The 24,672-nt window shown below is 36.0% G+C and overlaps 3 protein-coding genes across 6 annotated transcripts in view; 2 read left to right on the top strand and 1 right to left on the bottom strand.

The window, feature by feature from the left end:
- camkk1a (calcium/calmodulin-dependent protein kinase kinase 1, alpha a) overlaps positions 1-5,137 on the top strand; it is a 40,667-nt gene extending 35,530 nt beyond the window's left edge. The window contains exon 18 of the mRNA XM_042724156.1: positions 1,580-5,137. Coding sequence (XP_042580090.1) covers positions 1,580-1,655 — 76 coding nt within the window. The 3' untranslated portion in view covers positions 1,656-5,137. The remainder of the gene's footprint in view (positions 1-1,579) is intronic.
- Positions 5,136-23,464, bottom strand: LOC109081712 (P2X purinoceptor 1-like). 3 transcript variants are annotated; one of them, XM_042724146.1, is made up of 13 exons: positions 23,338-23,464; positions 15,410-15,554; positions 14,178-14,249; positions 13,092-13,164; positions 10,450-10,537; positions 9,972-10,052; positions 9,443-9,584; positions 8,707-8,849; positions 8,430-8,520; positions 8,283-8,348; positions 7,401-7,496; positions 6,758-6,802; positions 5,136-6,639 (listed from the first exon to the last, which is right to left on the bottom strand). In XM_042724146.1, the coding sequence occupies exons 2-12, from the start codon at positions 15,542-15,544 to the stop codon at positions 6,785-6,787; spliced, it is 1,005 nt and encodes a 334-aa protein (XP_042580080.1). In that variant the 5' UTR covers positions 15,545-15,554; positions 23,338-23,464; the 3' UTR covers positions 5,136-6,639; positions 6,758-6,784. The 3 variants fall into 3 exon arrangements, with proteins under 3 accessions (XP_042580080.1, XP_042580079.1, XP_042580078.1); XM_042724145.1 differs by lacking the exon at positions 23,338-23,464 and adding an exon at positions 21,705-22,189 and having other exon boundaries at positions 13,104-13,164; XM_042724144.1 differs by lacking the exon at positions 23,338-23,464 and adding an exon at positions 21,705-22,189.
- The window catches only part of si:dkey-220k22.1 (multiple epidermal growth factor-like domains protein 9), a 72,933-nt gene continuing 71,721 nt past the window's right edge, over positions 23,461-24,672 (top strand). Inside the window, exon 1 of one of the 2 annotated variants that reach the window (XM_042724119.1) lies at positions 23,461-24,170. In XM_042724119.1, the coding sequence (XP_042580053.1) occupies positions 23,651-24,170 (520 nt within the window). In that variant the 5' untranslated portion in view covers positions 23,461-23,650. The remainder of the gene's footprint in view (positions 24,171-24,672) is intronic. The other variant, XM_042724118.1, reaches the window with a different exon arrangement.

The raw sequence follows: 24,672 nt of genomic DNA on the forward strand, positions 1-24,672 counted from the left end.
AGACTGTCTTCCTACAAATGCTTCACACCTGTTTAATATAATTCATATTGCATTAAATGCATAGTGCATAGCTTTTTTGCGCATGATTTATGTTATGAAGGTAGACCAGTCTTCAGCGTCACATGATCCTTTGGAAATCATTCTAATATGCTGATTTGGTGCTCAAAAAACACAGTGCTTAATATTTTTGTGAAAACCATGGTGATTTTTTTCAGGATTTTTTTTTTTTAAGAATAGACTCTGAATAAAAACAAGGTTTAATTGAATTTTTTGTAACAATGCAAAAGTTTTTACTGTCACTTTTGATCAATTTAATCTGTCCTTGCAGAATAAAAGCATTATTTTTTTCATGTCCAACTATTTTTAAATATTCACCTTTTTACTTTTGACCAGTTTTGTATAATATATAAGGTATCAGGCTGCTACAATTACTTTTGAGGGAGAACTAAATATGTGAGCTAGCTGGTTTGAAGCTTACAAGATTTCAAAAATATTCTAAGCTATCTATCTATCTATCTATCTATATATATATATATATATATATATATATATATATATATTAGGGCTGTCAAATGATTAATCACGATTAATCACATCCAAAATAGAAGTTTTGTTTACATAATATATGTATGTGTACAGGGTATATTTATTATGTAGCCTATATATAAATACACACACATAAATTATATATTTAGAAAATATTTACATGCATATACATTTATATATTTATATTCTTATATTTTATATTATATATAAATATATTTAATATATAAGCATAACATATTCTTCTTAAATATATACATGCATGTGTGTGTGTATTTATATATACATAATAAATATACACAGTATACACACATATATTATGTAAACAAAACTTTTATTTGGATGTGATTAATCGTGATTAATCATTTGACAGCCCTAATATATATATATATATATATATATATATATATATATATATATATATATATATATATATATATATATATATATATATATATAATTTCTATATATAGCTATATCTATATATATAGAATAATATATAGCTAATTTCCTCTTTTTTCCGTGGAACCATTCACAGTGCAGTTTTATTATTTCACATAAATTATTATTTAATACTGTGTTGTCGTTGATTTCAGATTTATTTGCCCTAAATTAAATTAAAAGTGAGAAAATCTGCTGCTGGTTGCCTTACATCTTGAGTTTGCAGCATCTCTCTGTCAATTTCATTTTATTTATATTTCAAACTACTTCATTGGCATGACCAAACTTAATAGGTGTTCAATCCTGGTCCTGGAGGGACAACATCATGCAGAATTTGGCTCCATCTTGTCCCAATGTACCTGCCTAAAAGATTCCAATAATCCTGAAGAGATTGATTACTGTGGTTCAGTTGTTTAATTGGGATTGCAGCTAAACTCTGCAGGATAGTGGCCCTCCAGGAGCAAGATTGGACACTGCTGTTATAGATTATAGATGGTCAAAAGCTTGCCTTTCAAGATCAACTACTGGATCAAAGCAGGGATCATATAGAAAGGCAATGATTCAACATTTTTCTTTCTGTTTTTCTTTCTCTCAGAAAAGGGAGCAGTGGAGAGGCTGGTAGAGAAGTTGAGCTCGAGGACTTACATGAGGACGAACCACCCACCTTTTGAGTGTCTTCATAGATCCTGAAGAGTTCGTCATTGTCCTTCCATCCCTTCGAGCAGAAGATGATCATGACCCAAACCGCTCCATTGCACTCCGTTTGCACCGAATTGAGGCTTGGCTTGATATTGAACTGGATTCTGCTATTGCTAGTCATACTTCAGGCTTTTCATCTTTGTCAGTCTTGCAAAAGAATCACTTTTCCTACCTATGGTTCTTATGAAACCTGGCCTTGATAATCTGGCTGAAAACTATTCTTTCTCCTTCATACCATTTGGATCTTTCCATCCTGGTCCTCTCATCCTGGCTAAACTAAAAGATTTAGAATGGAATCTATATTAGGCCAGGTTTGTGTGAAAGACAGACTATGCCACAAGCGTTCTAGTGCATAAGACTGCATCATGGACAAAAGATGTTATTAACTTGGTAAGCTGTTGATGCAGTGTGCTGCCATCATAACCTCTGTACATGTGTAGAAAATAATAGCAATGGCGTCTTGCTTTTTTGTATATGTTAATGTGCAATTCTTAACCCTATCTATCATAGCATGCCTGAAATATGGCCTTCTCCATATAATGGTGGTTCCATATCTCTGTTGCTTTCCATTTCTTTCATACCATAACATTTTCTGATTTCATTCAAATACTATATATAAACACACACAGTGTCGTACTGTGAAACAAAGGGGCTTATGTAACTACTAGACACTAAAAGAGGCTCTTGTCTGCACATTCAGTCAATTCTAGAAAACAGGGCTTTCTCATACAGCGTGTTTGAGCGCTCTGTATAACCATTATCTAGAACAGGGCTTATTTTCCATGTTTGTGTATGTTGCAAATGCCGCATTCGGATCACACCGGATGCAGGGCTCTCGTTGCAGTGCTTTGTCTCTCTGCAGAAACAGAATGTGTCATTGTTTACCGAGTCTTCACATTCCAAAAGGCCTATTTGTCAGTCAGCAGTGCAAACGGGCCCTCGAACACACACGCAAACATGCCACCGAGGTGAGCGAGTGTGCGCTGATGCGGAAAGAGAGGGAGTCACTTTCACTCAAAACAGACAAGCCAACTGAGGGAAGGATCTGAATATGGTGTTTAGCTGTGCAACGAAAGTGAACTGCCATTCAATGTCATCACGGTCCCTTTCGGCCTGTATTAACACTGTCCAAAACAATACGCCCTTGTTTACATCGGATCATCTGCCAGGCGAATCCATCATGCCCTGTTTTTGAATCACGTATTGAAAGTGCAAAGAGAGTCTGAGTGGACGACCATTGTAAAGGCACACTGACGATCGAGATATTTAATTACCAGAGCAGAGCCACTCATATTAATTAGATTTTTATCATTATGAAATTCTCACTGTGCATGTTTCAATTTTAAAAGGACAGTTCACCCAGAAATTAAATAGCATTAATAGCAAATATTTGCCAATTCAAACCAATGCTTATAAATGTCAGACAGGCTGAATAAAGATGACAAAATTCACTCTATTAGGTCAGTGGCTCTTTTCAAAAACAGAAATGCCCCATTTACCCTGGTATTCTAAGTGCTGTGCATCGTTCTGTTTCTGATGCCTAGTTGTCATGGAGAAAAAGGAAGTCAAACCATATTTACGTTTTCGAACAGCCATTCCGATTTTTGTGTTTACTATTGTGATTATCAAACAACACTTGATTCTTTGTCTGTTGTTCACATTTGCTTAGCAAAATAGTCTCTTTGTGAGCACCACCAAGTCATTGTTTTATGTAACAGCAGTGGCTCATGGCATGTGATCAAAAGCGCAAATATTATTGGTTGGCCAGTTTTCTTCTCAGTGCAATGGAAGAGGGATTACAACACCTCTTCATAAAAAAAAAAAAAAAAGAAAAGTTGCATTATTGGTATATGCAAATGATTGTGTCAGTCTGAACAGACATATTAATTCAAATACATTTAAATGAATGTTTATCATACTAAATATTTGTCTTTATGTGAACAGGCCTTTACCCTCATATCATTCCAAACTTTTGAAAGGAGATATTTAGCAGAATGTCCAAGCTGCTCATGTAATGCAATTGGATGGGTCACTTACCATTCCCCTTTCATTGTATAGAAAAGAGCCCCTTTGACTATTTCAGGGTGAGCTGCCCCTTTAATTCATTTTACAAGAATAAAACTGGACTCAATCAGATCAGCTGCCAATTATTTCCAGTTAACTGATTACGTAAGCAGCAAATGCTTAGAGGAGACCTTTAACTGATGTCACTTATTTAGAGGACTCATTATGGCTAATATGAAGACGGATTGATAAACCGCAGTGAACCATTTTCATTATATTTTCACTAATATCCTGAGCAGATGGTGGTCCATTTTTGGGACTCCTACATGTTTTTCCCTTCTTCTCTCGATGACCCTCTCGATGTCTCTCGAGATTGCTTTTTGCCCATAAACTGAATTACACAGGAAAACCATTTTCAGTGCCAAACGACCAGTGTTTTTTGGGTCTGTTTGTATGGAGTATTTGATTAAATGGAGTCTTGTTTCTGTCTTGTATTGAGATTTCTGTATGTGGTACTCAGGGTCTGGACACTGCTGTTCGGGGAATACGGAGAGAATGGAGTAGCATATTGTATGTTCAAGAGCACTAAGGTGTTTGTGTAGAAATTCATCAAATGGTTTTAAATAATCCCCCTTGTTCTCTTATATGTGTGAGTGTGCAAACTCATTTGTCCATTCTGTCTCAAATGTACATTAGTCTTGTCAGTTACTTCTTGATGTATGCTATGGATCTGTTAGTGTCTTGATGTACGGCATGTCCCTTAACTTATAACCTTTTACAGACTTCTCTGTAGGTTTGTTATTCCTTTTGGTATCTATGTGAGGCAAAACAACTAATGTTTAAACCCCTTTAAATTGTTTCCTGCAGGACTTTTGTATAAACTAAACATATGCAGCAGCCAATATGCCATGCCTCTGTCTGAGTAATCAACTCAAATGTGAAGGCTTTATTTCCTTTTCCAGGTTTCGGCTCATGTGCAATAGATGAGGTTTGATCATTTGTCTACCCACATTTACAAAGGTTTCTCTTATTTAAAGGAAGGGGAGAGAAATGTGGCCATTTTGAGGCACGTTGTAGCTGCAAAACCTTCTTACTATCAAAGCTTTATGCTTTTTTAAATTACCTTTCTTGATTTAAAAGTATATCAGAATTGTATATAAGTCGTAGAACACTGTCTCACTCATACCTACAGTTTGAACTGCCCAGTTATTTGTGTCAGAGTGCCTGATATTGCTGGTTATTCATAGAAGTCTGTATTCTGCTGCATTGATCTGAATGTAACTGTTTAAAAAATTCAAAGAAAACAGACAAAAAAAAGAGCATGTCCTGAGAAAGCACTGAATGCAACTCTTACTTTGTAAATATGTACCAAAGCATATAAAGATGCTATTTTTTGCATGCTTTTTGTACACACAGACATAATCAGAGACAATAAAGATATCACAGGTGATTCAGGATTCTTCTTTATGTTTTGTCATTTAGGATTGTATTTTCAATTTTGCATGATAAAAATGAACTTTGACTCAATCAATGAAATTGACCTAATAATACGTATAACAGTAGCTACTCAGTTGCTAAAATAGTATTTTGTACACAATAAAACCAAACAATCCTTCATGATGCTGTCTGATTTCAAAATTGTTCAAGATTGTATATCATTTAATACAAAAATAAACTCAAATTGAGGTAAATTCCAACAAATAAAAGCAAGTCATTGTTGCAAAAAAACCCAGACAGAATTATCAAGACGCCAGTGCAAAGCAGAGAGGTTTTGTATCACCCTGAAAGGGTTTTATTTTGATGTGAGTTTCAATTATTGGTAACACTTCAGGTTAAGGACCGATTCTCACTATTAACCAGTTGCTTATTATCATGTGTATTACTAACATATTGATTGTTCTTTAGTACTTACAAAGCAATAAATAAATGCCTTAATCTGCATATTCTCTATATTTTAGATCCCTTAATCCTATTCCATACCTAAATTTAACAGTTACATTACTAACCATTAATAAGCAGCAAATGAAAAGTTTATTAATAGTGAGAATTGGTCCCCAAACTAAAGTGAGACCAAACTATTTTGTTAGGTGAGAATAAAGAAACTGCATGTGTGTCCAGAAATACCTGATAATTCTCTCTTGTGCAATGACTACACGACTACTTTTAAAACAAATAAATATATGGGTATGGATTATTGATTTGATTGACAATTACTTTTACAGAGAGAACACAAGCACAGCTATGAGTTCCTGGATGAGCGGTAGTCATTATTTCTTACCATTAAATGCTGCATTTGACCAATTAAAATCAAGCAGTCCCGAAGGCTGTGTACTAATAATAAAATACCAGGTTTTTGACATAAAGCATCCTATGTTTCTTGGCTGAGTGTTTTATGAATGAGCTTAAACAAAAACTAGAGGCCTAAATCACTCACCAGTCTTTAAGAGCTGGTTAGTTTCAACCTCATACCTTTCACTGACCATCTTAAGTTTATTTCGAAAAAAATATTAGAGGCTCACCGTTTGACTTGCTACAAAAACAACAACAACAAAAACATATACAAAACACCTATCAGTACAAAATAGCGATTTTAAAGTATACAGGATACCATATCCAGAGCGTGGCATATCCAGACATTACATGGTAATTGCCAAACACTTTGGGAACCTTGTAAAGACTTCAAAACCCTGATAGAATTGTGTACCTTTAGAGTCCTGAGCCTCTCAATATGAACCAGTGGGTATTAGAGTCTTAAATAATAACAGTGATTTAATATCTTTCCTCAGTAGTTTGGGAAGGAATTGTGATTTAGAAAGGAAAAGTGATGTCTGGCAGTTTTGTGTGTCAAGTCTCCCAGCCGTCTTGCTTTAGCTCCAGTGTTGAGGTGTTTTTTTTTCCCCTCTCTTTGTCTTCAGTGCAATAGTCGTCATGGCAGCCATCCTGACTTCACTCCTGTGCACAGCAAAGATCTGAATTACTGTGACCACAACTAAAATTGAAAAGTTGTTTATAGAGATATGCTATAATTCTACAGGGATCTGCGGCTGAAAAGATTTGAATGGTACGTTACCTTTGAGAGATCTTTTTCTCTCTGTGACTAAGGCAAGGCTGGTGTCTGCGGAAGGGCAAATACATATTATTTCCCATGCTCCTATCAACCCCAATGTTTTTCTTCCTCAGAAAGCTGCTAGAGTGGGAGTACTGGAGTTTAAGATGTGCCCTCATTTTCCTTTCTTTATAAGATACAAGTATGGTCAATGCACTGTGTTGCTAGGGTAACTATATCACTACAGAGATGTCTACAGGAAGCCGTGGTGTTGCATGGACTTGAATGCAATAGTCTGCCCACATGCATACAGATACAAAAGTAAGATAGTTGCTGACGCCTATGTGGTTATACTTTTCGTCTCACACACAGTCCCTCAGAAGTGCTTTGGACATTTGAATTCTATTTAAATCGGGAACTGAATGTCCATAACGACACTAAGGGAATTTAGCTTGATGTAAATGTTTTGATCTGCTCAAGTAATGGATTTGCGTAGCAACTAACTATGTATCTCTGCTTCCATCTTGTGTTTCTGTAGTGAACTACCTTTAGTTATCCACAGAGCTCTCGGAGACACACCAGCAATCAAAAAGGCAAGTTTGATTCAAATGAAATATTTAATACCTTTTATTTATTAAAAACAAAAACAAAACAAAAAAACACTCACCTCTTCCGGGATTTCTGTATGCTTGAATTTCATGTTTTTGTAGAAATCTTTCTTTGTAACAAAATGTAAGAGGAGCAAATCGCACACAACGGTTGCCAAACAACAAATGAGAGTAAATGTTAGATTATTTCAATAAGATAAAAAGCACTTAGGGGATGTTTTGAGCACAAAACAGCTAAGTGTATAGAAAGGTAAGCTTGAAATATATCTAATTTGATGCAGCTGTTCTTGTTTCAGTTTCAAATTAGTCATCAACACAGTCATTGAGTCATTAACATACAGATACACTAGCATTCAAATTTTTGAGGTTTAGTAGGATTTTTTCCATACTAATAATGCAAGATGCATTCATTTGATGAAAAGTGTTAGTAAATACTTGTTTTACATTTTATTTTTACAAAGATTTCATTTCAAATAAATGTTTGTTTAAACTTTATATTCATCAAATAATCCTTAAAAAGTATTTCCACAAAAATATTAAGTTTTCAACATTAATAATAAGAAATATATATGAAATAGATTAGATTATAATTATATATTAGATTATTAAATTATAAAGATATACATTAAAATCGCTCATCTATACTAGATGGTTATATAGATGGGCGATCTGTACAAACAATATTACTGCTTCTACTGTATTTCAGATTAAATAATTGCAGCCTTGTTGAACATAAGAGAATTCTTTCAAAAGCATTAAAAAAATCTTAACTCTAATACTTTATTTATTTACATTAACACATTAATTTTTACATGGATGGTACAACACAAAATATTTTTACACTTGGTATCATCTCCTACATGACAGAAGAATCCAAAATATGGAGTCTGTAGTTAAAAGTATCTCTTTATATAAATATAAGTATATTCTCTGACACTCACCACTCCGAAGATTCCTACTCCTGAGCCTATAGCCGTTAATGTTGGGATGATATCAAATTTTCCTGCCTGGAAGGAACAGTTGTAAACCAATGGAAATGTGCATGTTCCATAATTTCTTTGTGAATGATCCATAAAACATAAGCTTACCCGTCCATTAACAATGATGTCTATCCGTACACCAAACACCTTCATTAGTGTTCTCTTCTCCACCCCTTTCTCCACATAATATTTAGCATATCTGAAACAGTCAGTATCACATAATAATTCTAGTACTGGTTCCACTTAATAAATTCTTTAAAAAAAACAATGTAATTCATTCTTTTACAGAACCCAATAAAGCTCACAGGCTCAGAAATAATCACCACTGAGCAGTCTAATTAAAAGATGTCTTCACAAGGGAAATAGGTTAAACTTTCTTACCCACCTAAAATTGTATCCCAGTGATGGTTTCTCTTTGTCATTTCTCCCTGTTCCATAAAGACCATAGAATTCATACTTTGGTTCGCAATGTCTGATACTGAGGTCCAGATTGCAGTCCCAGTCAATGAGAAGTCCTATAGCACCACCCTAACACATCACATAAGAAATATCATGTAGATTATCATCCCACGTTTCTGTGATCTTCTCCAGATTTGAAGCATTCACTACAATTTTAGGATAATTTTTAAAATAAGAAACTCGCATTGTGAGATAAAACGTCACAGTTATTCAGTTTACAAGTCACTATTATAAGATAAAAAATTACTATAGTGAGAAGTCCAAATTGTTAGATATAGTTGGAATTTAGGAGGAATAAATTCACAATAGCAACATGTAAAGCTATAAACATTGTATTATAAAATCACATTTCTTGAACAAAATGTGAAAGTCTCCTCAAGTGATGTTGACCACAGACTTATTTTACTGCTATTCATAAATTCCCTTGGAAACCCAGAGCGAAGCCTACAAATTGACATCATGATTCAACAGCTATTAAGTTTGTAAACTATTCAATTCAGTACATCAGTCTTTTGGAAATCATCCTGATTACTGGACATGCTTGAATGTTTTGAATGTAAATATACTGTCTGAATGTACAGTATGTTTAAAGAACAAGTATCACTAGGAGTGTGAGTGTTAGTGGGTGTGTTTATTTACAATCATTCATGACAAAAACCTACCAGACGAGCTATCTCTGAGAAACTGAACCCAGAGAGCTCAACGATGTCTCCCAGTCTGAAGATGGGACACAGTGGATCAGTCTTGGGATGATACAAACATGTATTGATGTAACTCTGATTCACACTCTCCACCAAGTTACTCCTAGAGAGAAAAAAGTGAGGAGAACGTTCATCTTTTAGACAAAACGGATAAAGCTGGGTGTTGCATTTTAAGCCCGGCCTTCAATAACGTGTTAAGTACCATATTGCACTGTACAAACGTTATTACAGTATGTTATGACATATAAATGATTATTGATGTGAAAGAGACTATAAAAAACTATAACTTTAGCTTTGGTTTAAGTTGTTTAATGTGTATTTTCTTTTTTTCACAAAAAATTGCAGACATTCTTTAGTACCACAATAAACCCCTGGTTTATATGAACACATTCAAAATAGGTCATTTTGATTTCATCCTCCTTCCTCTGAATTTACTTGTTAGGCTTTGCCAATACACCACAAGGAACATTTGAAAAATATAGAATTTTACCTTACTACATTAAAATGGGGAAAGGTAATGGAGTTTTTGATGAACAGTGTGTAGTTTTCTGATGTCAGCAGGATTGCAGGGCTACAGACAAACATGAGAGGGACAAAATAAAGTTAAATGGATCCGACCAAGACTATAGGCTGATTCAAAACAATTTTAAATACAATCTGTCACATGCTCCAGGTATAAACAGACTTTCATGTTTAAGGCGACTGTCAAAGTGTAATTTGATTCTCTTGTTTAGTTTCCAAGATTTCTACACAGACAGTTCAAGATATTCAGGAATGGTGAGTCTTTGCTTTTTATTCAACCATATCTTTTCTTTCATTATGGTGGTCTTATAAATGAAAGATGCCACATTAAAAAAAAGACACAAATTGTAGTCCAAGCATGCCACAATAATTGTTACTGTTACTGTTAGACACCCCATGTGATTGATTCAATTAATCAACAACAATAATAAAATAAGCATTCATACTCTGGTATTTGACGGTCATCTTCAACGGGACACCAGGAGTAGATTTCACAAGTACTGGTATTGCTTATACATCTGCCCGTCATTTGCCCTGAGAGAGACATAATGCCATAAGGGAACAGCAGAGTATAAAAGCTTTGGTTCTGATCAGAACAGACTGAAATAAAACACAGTCACATGCCCCAAAAAGGGATGGCAGGGTATATTGTAGGACCCAAAAGTCTGATGTCCCTTGTGAAAATGCTTAGATTACGCATTTTTATCTAATTACATATCCATTTACATTTACCCCTACTTTACATTATACATATCCAGGTTCTCCAGGTTTAAAAACATTTTAGCCAGGTTTCCATCCAAGGATTTTTTACGAAAAAATATTTAGTGCTTCAAAATGTTAACTGATATAGCTGATGGACATGCCATTTATCGATAAAATTTCTCATGTGTCAACATTAGCCAAGTTTCCATCCAGTTTTTGGCGCTGTTTTGTTATTGACAAAGAGAATATGCGTAAAAAAAAACTTTGCGAAAATTGCTGTCTACAGCCTGTTTCCAGCCAACTGGCCTTTTACCGATGTGTGATGACGTCATTCCTTAAAAAAAATAAAAACGAATTGTCGCAATTCGTTTTGGTGTTTTGCAAAAAAAAAGAAAAAAAAACAACAACAACAAAAAATTACCCTTGAGCTGTTTCCATACATAATTTCACCTATTGCTTAAATTATATAGGCAATAGTAGCCTGTAGCTCATGTGAATCCTCATGTTCTGTTGTTTACGCTGCTTTTTGCGTGTATAAAATTAATCCCAGGAAAACAAATTTGGGTATTTTTATTGGGTCTCAGCCACGTATCAATTCAAATTTCATTTAATTGTAATTTAACATAATCTTGTTGGTTAATAATGGCTTAACGACCATCGGTTTGCTGGTTAGGAGAAATAAAATAACCAGTTTCCTCTAAAAGTTAATCAGAAAAATAATGATAGGCTAATACAACTGCATCTATTTAAGAATAATGCTTGATGATCAAGTATCTAAATAGTCTATAACAAAGTACAAAACAAAAAACAACTTATGACACTTGTTAAAAACAATTTTATGCAGGCCTATACAGTTTAATAATAGGCTATATAATAAAGTTTTGTTTTATATGGATGTAGAACAGGCTACTAGCCAATATAATTGACGCAATAGGCTAGGTGAAATTAAGTATGGAAACAGCTCAAGGGCTTTGCGATACACCAAAATGTATGTGACAATTTGGGTTTTTTTTTTTAGGGACGATGCTGTCACGCACACCATTTTATCGGTAAAAGACCAGTTGGATGGAAACAGGCTGTAGACAGCATTTTCGCAAAGGTTTTTTTTTTTTTTATTTATAAAATTTGTTGGTACAGTATTGGGTAGAAGATTGTCAGACCGTGTGAAAAGCACTGAGATAAAATCAAATAAATTTGTACGGTTGATACACATCTATTCCTATTAGTATTACTTGCTTCAATGGTAGTATAGCACTGACAAACTTTTGTACAACTATTAAAATACACTTAGTGTAACCATAACATATAACACATCCCTTGTATCATAGAACATCATACATATATCAGAGACATGATAAAATAAGCATGAAATGATATGCGGTCTGAAGCATGGCATAAACAACCAGAAGGTTGTGTGTTTCCAAGGAAAACATCTGTGAATTTTACCCTGAGTTCACAGAGTCAGTATTGTAACACAATTAAGGAAAATATGTGTTGAATGGTGAAGTTTGTGCCAATTGCCCATTACTGGATGTCAAGGTACTTTGAATTACTGCAATGTGAGATAGTGCTGTTTACTTACATTTGTATTCCTAGAGTATATCGTTCTGCTACGCTGCATGTGAAACTGAGTCACTATTTGAGTATTTGTGACCCACACTGAGCTCATGATATTACTCATTCTATAATGTGGGTTTGATTGTATTATTTTTAATCAGCTTTTTGCTCAGTGTTTATAAGCCACTGGTGTCCCCATTGCCAACTATTACTACTACTACTAAGCTGTGCCAATCCTAATGATATCAAAAAAGCAAGATTTATTTAACAAATGACTTCAATTAATTTATCTTTGGGTAGCAGTGGAATACTTCTGCACAGTTCCTGTTATAGAAACTGCTAGTCACACCAAATAATCTGAATCTGGATGAGCCCTGTGGAACTCTGGGAATTACCGACATTAGTGAGCATGGGGTAAAATTCATCAAAGATGTGGAACACTAAGAAAAAAGCCTTAGAGCATGAGAGCAAAGCACGTTAGACATGAATGTTAGTGACTTACGGAGACGGCAGCATGGATGATGTGCAGGTTTGTCAGTTAGGAGAGTGAGAGTTCATTAGGCCCCCTTTGATTCTGAGTAGAGTTTGAAACCAAATGCTTACGTGCAAGTGCACCAATTTTCTCACCCCTTGATCATTTGAATTCTGTGGTACATATCTTAAACCACTGGTTCGATGATTTAGTTACCAATGAAGGTCAAAGGGATTGTACAATGCCCATGAAAAACACTCAATAAGTGAGTTCCTCTGCCCCCGGCTGCTAGTGATGTGAAGTTAGTCTGCTGCACCGGTGCCTTCTGTCGGAACAATATAATGGTTAAAACTTTACCATTTCCCGTACGTTTGTATTTGCCCTTATCACAGTCCTTGTCAGTCGTACACTTGTTCTTCCCATCTGGCAGCTGAAATACACACAGGAAAGGAATAGCACTTTAATGGATATAAGTGTTTAATTAAGCCCTGGTTGGCTTGTTGAAAATATGCAAATTCGAGATCCAAATGAGACCATGTGCACAATAGAGACAGAATAACCACAAAACCTGATTCTTAAAACTCATTTGTTTAAGCAAAGCTTTGTAGCTAGTACAATAAAGTCAAATAGATAGTCAAGTGAAAGACAAATAAGACTGAGATAAGCCAAGAGCAGGTAAATGAATGAAGAGATGGTCCGTGAAGTCTAGCCATGTTACTTTGCTGGAAAGTACAAACAGATTGTATTATCAAACACGGGTTATAAGTGTTTGCCAAGGTCACCTAGGGAAATAAGTGACACTTTCTGTTTCTTTTTAGGATATTTTGTATTTTAAACATTTTAATGAGCAATGCAATAAATCTAGTGACAATCTGATTCACAAGTTTAACTGATTCAAAAATGTTTTCAACTGTATTTTAGGTGCAAGATGCTAAAATAGAGGACAAACTGCATTCCAAATGGATTTAATATGGAATAGAACTAAAAATGCAGCAATTCCTTATTATATGGTATGATTTTGAATAAAAGGTACAGTAGTTTGTAACCCTAGGCGTGTGACGCCTGTCTTAAAACAAACTGCCTGAATTTATGCTTCATCTAGCAACACCAAAGACAAACTGTCACTCAATGACGCACATGGCTTTACTGTGGCAAAGAAAAAAAAAGTAAAAGTGGTTTGATCACTGACAGAAGCATCAGCAACTCTCAGTTAAGTTTTAGTGTGGTCTTGAGCTGGGACTGGTGCCCCTCAAAAAAAAAAAAAAGTTTCATGCCAACCATCGACCCTTATTTCTGAGAAACCGGTGACTATTTTAACTGGGGGGAAAGATGGTCAGGATATGACTCATACAGAGATCTTATAGAAAAATAAAAAACAATTATGACAGTCACAATGATGAAAGCCAATAGTGATGAGACAATAAGAAAAATATATTTACCTACCTCAGGACATTTGTCCTGTTGCTGTCCCACAGTGGCAATGTAGTTCGTCATTACAACAAAAGATGAGGCACCCTGGAAATTGGAACAGAAAGGACTTGAAGGGTTCCACATGACCATATGTACTTTCAATATCTAAGTTTAAAAATAAAAGTGACATGTTAAATTTATAGTACATCCTTTGTCTGTTTGGTTAAACAGTGGTTGCATAAGATGTGGAGTGTTTGAAGCTGACTACTTGCTTGACTTCAGGCTTCTTCTTTTGACACCTGCATGACATAATGAATGTCCTTTTTTTGGTTCAGTATTAAATGCTTGATTTACACTGTTTGAAAATAAGCATAGCTATATTTTCAGCTTGCATCTGAGACACAGCCGTGTTTAAGGCTGAATCTAAGGTTTAACCTCAGCTTAAATAGTCTAAGTGTCATTCCATCTCTCGTCTCTGCTCTGCTAGCACTGTTAACTATTAGTGACAGCAACCTGTACTGTAATTTGTTGAATAGCTTCCTGTCATTCTAATTATCAATTATCTGATTATCGATTTTTGACATTTTTTCAGGATGCTTTGATGAATGAAATGTTCTATATAAAGTCACCATAAAACATGAAAAACCAATGTGTGTGTGTGTGTGTGCGTGCGTGCGTGCATTCGTGTGTGTGCGTGTGTGTGTTTGTGTGCGTGCATAAGCGTGATGAACATTTTGATGTTTGCTTTTTGGACAAAATATTATTTGATTTATATAGAAGCTCATGGAGCCACTCCTTTGATTGCTGAGTGATGAGATGTTTACTTTTCTGTCAACAGTCTGTCTGTTTCTTATAGCACTGGGTGCTTTCTGTGAAATAAGTTCATATTCTGAAACTGCTGCAGGCTGTTTGCATTAAGTAAATAATGGCAGACATTTTTAATTATTTATGTTAAGAAATAACTTTATAATCAACAAGTATTTCTCCATTAGCCTTCTAAATAGCATAACAATATGCCATGACAATATCAGTAGATTCTCAGTCAGAGTGAGAATAACCCGCACATGACTGCTAAAGTTTACACAATTTGAGTACATTTATCTGTGATTAGGCCCAATTCACAGCCATAATGACTCCTATATGACTATAAGTGTGTTTAAAATCAGAAAGCATAAACTAAAGAAAAAAATAATGATAAGTATGTATATAAATTAGGATTTCTGAAGTTTTCAGTTCTGAGGCCAAAATTAGGGGACAATACCAACCTGTTCAGGAAAAACAAAATCAGCAGCATCCCATATCCTCTCCTCTCCGCTGATATTTGTTAAGGACACTCCCTTCATCTTGGTGAAGACGGAGCCTATGGCGGTATCTATCGCATGGTAGCCTTTCTCATACATGAACACCCACCTAACAAAAGCAAAAAACAATTCATGACCTGATATATAATCAAGCTGCAGTCTGAAGATCTTTTTGTGTGTAATTATTACCTAAATCATAAATTAGATCTATTGTATTTCATAATGTATGGTTTGAATTCCAAATTACTTAATAAATAGTGTCTTTGTGATTTTACCTATTAAAATCAATGTCTTCCACATACATGACATTTCATGGCACCCATAAATAAAGGTCCCCTTTTCACATAATGGATTTAAATAAAACCTGCAAATTACTGCATATAATTCATTTTCAAAGACCTAATTCTTTGATAGGGTTACACACAGGTACAGTATATGAAAAAAATAATCAATTTTCCACTAAAATATTCCCATTGTTGACAGTGTTTACAATTCTTTTCAGAAACATTGTGAATGATTCTGTAAAGCCATTCTTTCTTTCTTTCGATTCATGAATACTCACAGCACACAGTTTGTCATATTGAGCTTTTGTCAACAGAGATGTCAGTGAAAGAAGGGTCTCAATGTTTAAATTACATTTGATACTAATACCTTTTAATTACAATTAGTCTAATTTTTATTGGTTACTGATTTACAATAACAATAAAAACATATTTATCAGTGCATTATTTTATTCAAGTCAAAAGTGTATACTGTTGGAGGGGCTTGCCATTATCGCTTATAGGTAGGATCAACACAGTTAAAATGAACATTCTTCCCAAGTTCTTGTTTCTATTCCAAAGTCTCCCTTTATTCCTATCTAAGCGCTTTTTCAAAACTATTGATCAGGATATATCTAGCTTTTTATGGTGTGGAAAGGCATCCAGAATAAGTAAATCAATTCTTCAGAGATGTAAACTTAATGCCGGACTCTCTCTCCCAAATATGCAATTATACTACTGGGCAACACATATTCATAAAATCTCATTTTGGTCCAAATCCACACATCCCCCATGGTGCAAGTTAGAGATACATTCATGCTGCTCATCCTCTTTGCCTGCTTTGCTCACCTCCTCTATCCCTACCAACTTCTCTGGCTTTACAGATAACCCAGTGGTAATTTCCACTCTAAAAATCTGGTTCCAATTTAGAAGGTATCTTAACTCTACTTCTCCATCTATTTCTGCTCCTTTGCTAAAAAATCATTTGTTTCAACCTGCACTATCTGATCCCACATTTTCTACATGGTATGACAAAGGCCTGAAAACTTTTAAAGATTTTTTTATAGAGATGGTACTTTCCGTAGCTTTGCAGATTTGTCTAGTGAATTTCAACTCCCGCCATCTCACCTCTTCCGCTATTTCCAAATCAGACACTGCGCCAAATCCTTGTTTCCAGCCTTTCCCTCATCTCCCCCACTCCAATTGTGGGAAGAATTTCTTTCTCCGGACCCCCCTCAGAAGTCATTCATTTCAAAAATCTATAACAAACTCCTGAATCATGATACCTCATCCATCACTAAAGTTAAAGCTGCCTGGGATGGTGAACTTGGGTTGGAGTTGCATGACACTTGGTGGGACGTTGCCCTTAACAAAATTCACTCTAGCTCAACCTGTGCCCGTCTTACTTTGATACAATTCAAAGTATTGTACAGGGTCCATTTCTCCAAGGCACGTTTGTCACAAATTTTTCCCACTGTCACCGACAGCTGTGATAAATGCCATACCTCTCCCTGCAATCTTACTCATATTTTTTATTCTTGCCCATTAGTTTTTTCTTTCTGGCTGAGGTACTTTGACATTATTTCTGAAATACTTGCGACGACTGTAACTATCTCTCCCCATATTGCCATATTCGGATATCCAGAGGATTATGATAGATTTACATCAAAACATTAGACATCTTTTCTTTCACATATTTATTGGCGAGACGACTTCTCCTCCTCCACTGGACATCTACAAAAGCCCCTTCCAGCGCTCAATGGCTAAAGGATGTTTTGTCTTTTCTGAAATTAGAAAAGATTAAATATTCTCTGAAAGGTGATTCCAACAAGTTTTACAGTATATGGTAGCCCTTTTAACTTTCTTTAAATCTCTTCCATCTTTATCCCCTGATTGATTGACCCCACGCCCCCCCCCCCCCCCCCCCACTTCCCTTCCTCCCGTATTGTTGTTTTTCAGTTATTGGTTTTATTTTTATTTTTTTATTTTTTTCTCATTTATTTATATATATATTTATATATATTTTTTTCTGCTTTTGTGTATTTGCTAATGCCTGTATGTTTTCAACTTTGCACTTCATTGTGTACTCGTTTTTATTTTATTTTTATTTATTTATTTTTTATGTATTGTACAAAACAAAACAAAAAAAAAAAGTGTATACTGTGCCCTCATGGTTTGCACTATTAAGCTCACACAGCAGTTGGAAAATGTGGTAATAGTTTAGTAAAGGGACCAATTCCCCCTATTAAGTAATTGCTTATAAGCATGCCTATTATTAAAATATTGGCCGTTTATTAGTATATAAAAGCACAGATTCTGCATGACCATATTCTACATCTCTAATTCTACCCAATGCTTAAACTTAACAACTACCTTACTAACTATTAATGAACAGCAAATTAGAAGTTTAAATGACATAAGCCTATGTTTTATAGTTTGCATTTCAAAATGTGTATGTGTGTGTGTGTGTTCATATGTACTTGAACCATCTTGTGTCATGTAAAAGTAGGATGAAGCAATAAGATTTTAGCCTCATGCCCTCTTGCAAGACCCGACAAATGATATTCTTCCCTTTGAAGCATGACTCTCAGTCTTATCATCTGATACAGCTTAACATACTGCTCCACACAGACCAAAACTAATGCTATTGCAATAGTTTATCGACTTGATCGAGTTTCATTCAGCTTACATCACTTACAAAGACAAACAACTTCCATGACAGATAACAAAAGCACCATCCACTTTTACAGTAGCTGCACGGCATGCAGTTTATAGTGTTTAATGCTTTTTAGTTTTGAATACCCAAACAAATACCTCTGTCAGCCTGTTGAAATTTGGACTAGAGCTGCATTTGATTCATTAAAGGAATACTCCATCGCAAAATGAAAGATTTGTCATTATTTACTTACCCCCATGTTGTTCCAAACCCGTAAAAGCTTTGTTTGTCTTCGGAACACAATTTAAGATATTTTGGCTTGAGACTGTCCCATAGACTGCCAAATAAATAACAGTGTCAAGGTCCAGGAAAGTTTATTCAACAATTCCTCCAACAAAGCCACCTGTGTACTGCTCAGATTTGTCAAAATGTCGCTACTCTGATTTGGAGAGACACAGAGGAGAGGAATTGTTGAATAAAATCGTTATTTTTGTTTTCTTCGTATACAAAAAGTATTCTCTTCGCTTCATAACATTACGGTTGAATCACTGATGGCAGATGAACTATTCTGACAATGCTTTTCATACTTTTCTGGACCTTGACACTGTTATTTATTTGGCAGTCTATAGGACAGTCTCAAGCCTCCCGGTTTTCATCCAAAATATCTTAAATTGTGTTCCGAAGACGCTTTTACGGGTTTGGAACGACATGGGGGTAAGTGATTAATGACAAAATTTTCATTTTACGGTGGAGTAACCCTTTAAGGGTGGTCTCACTTATAAACAAAAAGGAGTAACAGTGAGGGTTGAGAGAGCGGCACAACTCCTGTGCTGTTCTATGATCGCAGACATTAAAGGAGGTTTATTGTACATTATAGTATAATACAGTGATATAACCCATTGTAGATATACACAGTAAATAGGAGACAGCTAAGTTTCACTATATAACAGGCACTTTCCAACTGAGTTATTGCTCCAGTGGCTTTATGTACTGCACAGTAGTCATTGATTTGAAGGCAAGCACAACATACTTATTTGGTTATTTGCAAATCGTATTGTTTAGAGCACACAAATGACACCCACATGTTAACTGATGCTCAGTGAGTTGAACAATACAGGTTTGAATTACTTAAAGGGGTCATATGATGCGATTTAAATTTTCCCTTTCTCTTTGGAGTGTTACAAGTAGCTATGCTAATTATGTCTCTATTTGTTTCTCTGTTTTTGCCACAGGATGTCAGGATTTACACAAACTTCTGTCTGGATCCAAAACACCTGAGAAGAGATGATGCCAATCCCTCAGAGGACCTCAGATGATGCCAACCCTGAAACAGCATACAGGACTACCAAATTTTGCTATAAGTATGATTGCATCATATGATAATTACTGTTAATAGTGTTCATCGTCTGTTTGATTATGTCTTTAATTAATTTTTGCGTACATTTCTGCTATATGTACATAAACTGACAGTCACCACTGATAAGCTACAACTAAATACTGTAGAAACTTAATTTTCTGTAAAGTTGCTTTGCAATGATTTGTATCGTAAAAAGCGCTATACAATTCAACTTGAATTGAATTACAAGCTCTTGGTGCATAAAGAAGATCTGTAAAGTTGCAAAGACTAAAGTCTCAAATCCAAAGAGATATTCTTTATAAAAATTAAGACTTGTCCACGCCCGCCTAAAACGCCTCGTTTAAACACACCCCCACATGTCTTTGTCACTGTGTGGGAAGATTTGCATAACACCACCCAAATGTTCACGCAAAGAAAGAAGACATAACTTTTATTCTCGCTGTAGTATTGTTGTTGCCGCCTCTATGTCGTGGAGACACTGTGTTTCGTTGTGAAAGCAAAACTACTTGGTTTGGCCTTCCAAAAGAGGACGATATCCGTTTCGTCATGCCCAGAGCTGATCCGTGCTGGTCGCTGAGGAAATACATCAACTTCGCGCTGTGAATCGCCGGATTGGCTTTCACCGTGGATGAAGCGGAGTCCAGCCCAGGGTCGTCACATGTGGTTGCCGCAAGCCCCGCCAGCCGTGCTGTTCTTAAGTCCGCAGACCATTCCTCACTCAAGCCTGCAGTGTGTGACGCTGTGTGACGCATTTTATGGAGGACCGTTTCCTGAACTTGAAGACTAGCCTACAATGGGTCTGTGATCTAAGGCTGTTCTATAAAGTGAGGCAGTTCCAACTTTGCAAGGACAGTCTGGCGCTTTTGACTCACAGCCTGTAAGTACATTTTTTATATTTAAACAATTTGCTAATGATGATTCAAACGCGAGTTTTAAGCAGTGTAGAGTAGCGCTTGTTTGTCATTTCTCTGATCACAAATGCAGACATGGTTTTATATTTACGCAGCGCGATACGCAACGCAACACGTTGGATACAACAAATGCCTCTTTTGTAATAGGTTTTATTTGTTTCGTCTGGTCATGATGGGAGACGGCATTAAGGGGCGTAACATTTCCATCACGCGCTTGAGGTATTCGGCCAATCACAACGCACTGGATAGCTGGCCAATCAGAGCACACCTCACTTTTTCAGAACGATGAGCTTTGTAAAAATCAACGCATTTCAGAAAAGTGGGGCATAAAGGAGAAACAATATTGTACATTATGTGGAAAATAATGTGTTTTTTGAACCTTAAACCTCATAAACACATTGCATTACACCAAATACACAAAATAATGTTCTTTTTAACAACCTCATATGACCCCTTTAAGAGGAAATGGTCAGCGTTTGTCTGGAATTGATTGTTGTAAAGGTTAACGAAGTAAGATAAGTCTATGTAAAATAAGTCTGCTTTTTCTCCATGAATGACTACAGCATGACATTTTACTGCGACACTCATATTATGAACATAAGTGAATCTTTTCATACACAGACGCCACGTACATCCAGTTATCTAATACATACTGAGGGCCAGCTGTTAGCTCTATGACAGGAGATGAGCTGCTGCTACATTATTGATGCTATAAGCCATTAAATCTAAATCAGACACAATAAAAAATAAATAAAAAATAAAATAAAAAAACATATGGGGATACTTTCAAGTAAATCAAGTAAACAAAATAATTCTCAGCTTCAGAAATGTGTGTATTTTCTGAAACAATAACAGTTTGATTGTGTGCTGCTAGTTAGACTAAGCAGTGCATTATCTTAAATGGTACATCATGACAGCACTTAACTTTTCAATTCAATATAAGGCTTGAGATGTTAGTTTGTTTGCATTCTGTAATTTTTTTTGCCCTTGTTGAAGCATGTTCTGTTCAGTTACTCATGCTCACTGATTTTTAACTGCTTTTCCAGATTTTTTAAGAATAAAATAAATCTCTTACCCAATGATGTAGCCTAGAACACCCATTTGGATGATTCGGCACGCGACTGCAACTTTTTTGTTCCTGACCAGAACCTGTCGAGGTGTTTCATATTCAAAGAAGAAGTTTGATAAAATTATTTTTATTTGAGGTTTCATCCTTCTCTTTGAAAGGAAAGGGTACAAAGATCCTCTTCTCTGTCTTCACAAGGTTCTTGTTCACTGGTAAGATGTCCTGGTAAGCACCGTAAGATGTTTATAGAGTGCTGATATCTGACTTACTGGCTCGCCTCAGCTTTCTGTGTCTTTCTTTCTCTCTCTCTCTCTCTTCTAAACCAAACAGTTCTCAAAGTAAACCGCCCACTTTGAGTTGTCTTCAACCCCCCTCCTCTTATGACTGTAACACAAATTCATGTACAGGCGGATAAACATCTTGAGGGCGGAGTAACAACTCCAATTGCAAGTCCAATTGCAAATAAAGGCTTAATGTCCACCGCACATCTGTGACATGCCTAAAACAACCTCTCTCTCTGTCTCTCTCTCAGCACTCTTTGGCCACTGCCTTCCTGAATGACTGCTAAAGATAAAACCAAGCACAGTATGGGTTCATTTTACTGTATGTTCACAGGACTATTCTTATAAATTTATGAAGCACCTCAGTTCCAATTGCTTTATACAGTCCATGGACCACCATAAGGCATCGAACCAGACTTTGAACTATCTAGAGAGCTCATTCAGGGGTTCAAGATCATCAAGCTTCTCCAGTGCACACTCTGACAAATGTCCTCAAGTAAATTGCTTAACAATGTAGTTTGCATACAGTATAGTTATACAGAATATATATATTTTTTTCATGGTCAAAAAAAGATAAAAACGATCAGCCTCAGTTGAACAGTGGTGTTTTACCCAGTGTGGGTATTTTAATGTATTTTAAGGTAATGTTTTGATATTCTTTTCTTATTATTATTATTATTCGTTCCTTATGTACAAGATATTACATTTTCTAAATTGGAGTATCAGAAGTAAAAACAGGTATTTTCTCCTTCCATTTTATTATTTTTGTTTGTCAAACTCCAGAATAGGCTGTAAAAAGCTTTGAAGCAAAAGTAAGAGATTAGTTTATTTGATTTAGTTTAGGATATTTTAGTTATCTGTATATTTTGATTATTATTAAATAAATTGTTACATTTTATATTGTTATTTTAGGCATTGTTGAAATACCAGTCAAATTAATTTCGCTCAGAGCAGCGCAGTCGTGGCGTGTTCTTTACTAATGGGGCGTCACCACTAGAGGACGCTATTACTCTGTACTTTTATTCAGCACAAGCACGACGTCTTTCTCGTATTTGTTAAACCTGCTTCAGGCGAATGGAGCTTCTCTGTCAAATTTTCCATTAACAATGAATCCATTAATTTTAGCGCCATTATATTATGCAATTCTTCCATAATATAGTATTAACCAAAGTTAAAACACGAGTTACGTATTGGTAGAATGAACCCTGCTGATTTGATAGCTTTCTTAAAGGTTTAAAATTTTTTAGTGTATTGTTTCAAATTCAGTCAATTTTCTTTGACAATGTTTCATTATCAACTGCTGGCTCTGCCTACCCTCTTATCTCGGTATTATCACGCAGATCTATTTAATTTCGTCTTACCTATTTTCTTTTGTCACTTTTCAAGACAGTCAGGTAGAGTTGTCAGTTTTGAGGTTCCTCCTCGCAGTCGTATAATTGGTGCAGTGTTACGCCAATCTTCATGTAGCCTGCGCTCTGATTGGACGGAGGCGTGGCCGTAGTAGGCGGGGTTTACAGCTGTCAGTCCCGCTGGAGTGAAACCGTGCAGTTTCAAGGCGCGAGTGGACGAGTGGAGACAATTGGCTGAAACACGGATTCGGTAGTAAGAAAAAAACATCTGTATAGTACTGAAGGATACAGTCGAAACGTTTCACATGGGGAACTAAAGAACAAAATGACGTGTATGCGTTACACTATGTTACTGTTCTCAGTTTTGGAGTTATTGTTGTTTGGATACACAGCTGGTTTGTTGAGCGATGAGAACGCGTCTCCAGGCGCGAGACTCACGCGTGCTGTGTTGGATGAGACGTTGGAGGCGACCACCATCCCAAACCACTTACAGGAGGACGACATGGACTCCAGGTTTTCACCTTTCACCTCCACACTGACCATCACAACCAGGGACTACAGGACCACTGGTAAAACTAACCAACTAACGTTACAGCCCTCATGGTTGACCTCCACGGCTGCGCCTCTGACCAAAACAATGGACGCTAACGTTACCTCCAAACGCAGTAAAGTCAAAGAAAACTCCACATTTACCACAACACTAAACATTACAGTAAAACCTACTTCTTCCTCTCCATTAAATGGCATAAAAACCCCAACCCCAACACCAACTGCTCTGGATACTGCAAACAGTTCATGGACAGTGAAAAGCACCTCAGAGCCTCCTGTCGTGACCACTGAGAGAGGTAGGGTCAGTTCATATTCTTATCAGTGACATGATGTAATGCAGTGTGCAAGTTTATAAAATGCACGTTTTCCAAATGTTTGTTCAAATTGGACTGTTCCTTCACCAGGTACCAAAAAAGCAGGCCACCTATGGTGTGTCCTTGAATTTTGAGGGGTTGCAAGAGGTTTACACCTGCACAAGCTGTTCTCATGTGCTACATTTATTATTCTATGTTTATTACAGTATACAGACAGAATGTTTCTTTTATTTATTCCCTATGTCACTGAGTGCAGATTCGAACTGAAAGTGTTCACAAAATGTAGTTGTTGTTCACTGCTTCCTGCAGATCGGTTTTAAAACAAACCAGTACCGTCTTTCAGTACACTCCTTTGTTTCACTTCACTTTGTAGGTCTTGTGTTAGTGCTGATAATTTGATCAGCTGTGTCATAAAAATGAATTGACAGAAAAATCCTTTCCACAAACCCCAGTTCCTCAGTACAGCTGTGTATCTGAAGGACAT

Source organism: Cyprinus carpio, chromosome B5, assembly GCF_018340385.1.
Source record: "Cyprinus carpio isolate SPL01 chromosome B5, ASM1834038v1, whole genome shotgun sequence".
Lineage (NCBI taxonomy): Eukaryota > Metazoa > Chordata > Actinopteri > Cypriniformes > Cyprinidae > Cyprinus > Cyprinus carpio.

What these genes read in the sequence shown, in the direction of transcription:
- LOC109081712 (XM_042724144.1), bottom strand. Translation starts at nt 21,841, where the DNA reads ATGAAACCTCAAATAAAAATAATTTTATCAAACTTCTTCTTTGAATAT. An exon ending in TCTCAGAGATAGCTCGTCTG is followed by an intron (nt 8,850 to 9,442) that starts GTAGGTTTTTGT and finishes GTGATGTGTTAG; the next exon opens with GGTGGTGCTATAGGACTTCT. An exon ending in GAGTAGGAATCTTCGGAGTG is followed by an intron (nt 7,497 to 8,282) that starts GTGAGTGTCAGA and finishes ATTTGTTGTTTG; the next exon opens with GCAACCGTTGTGTGCGATTT.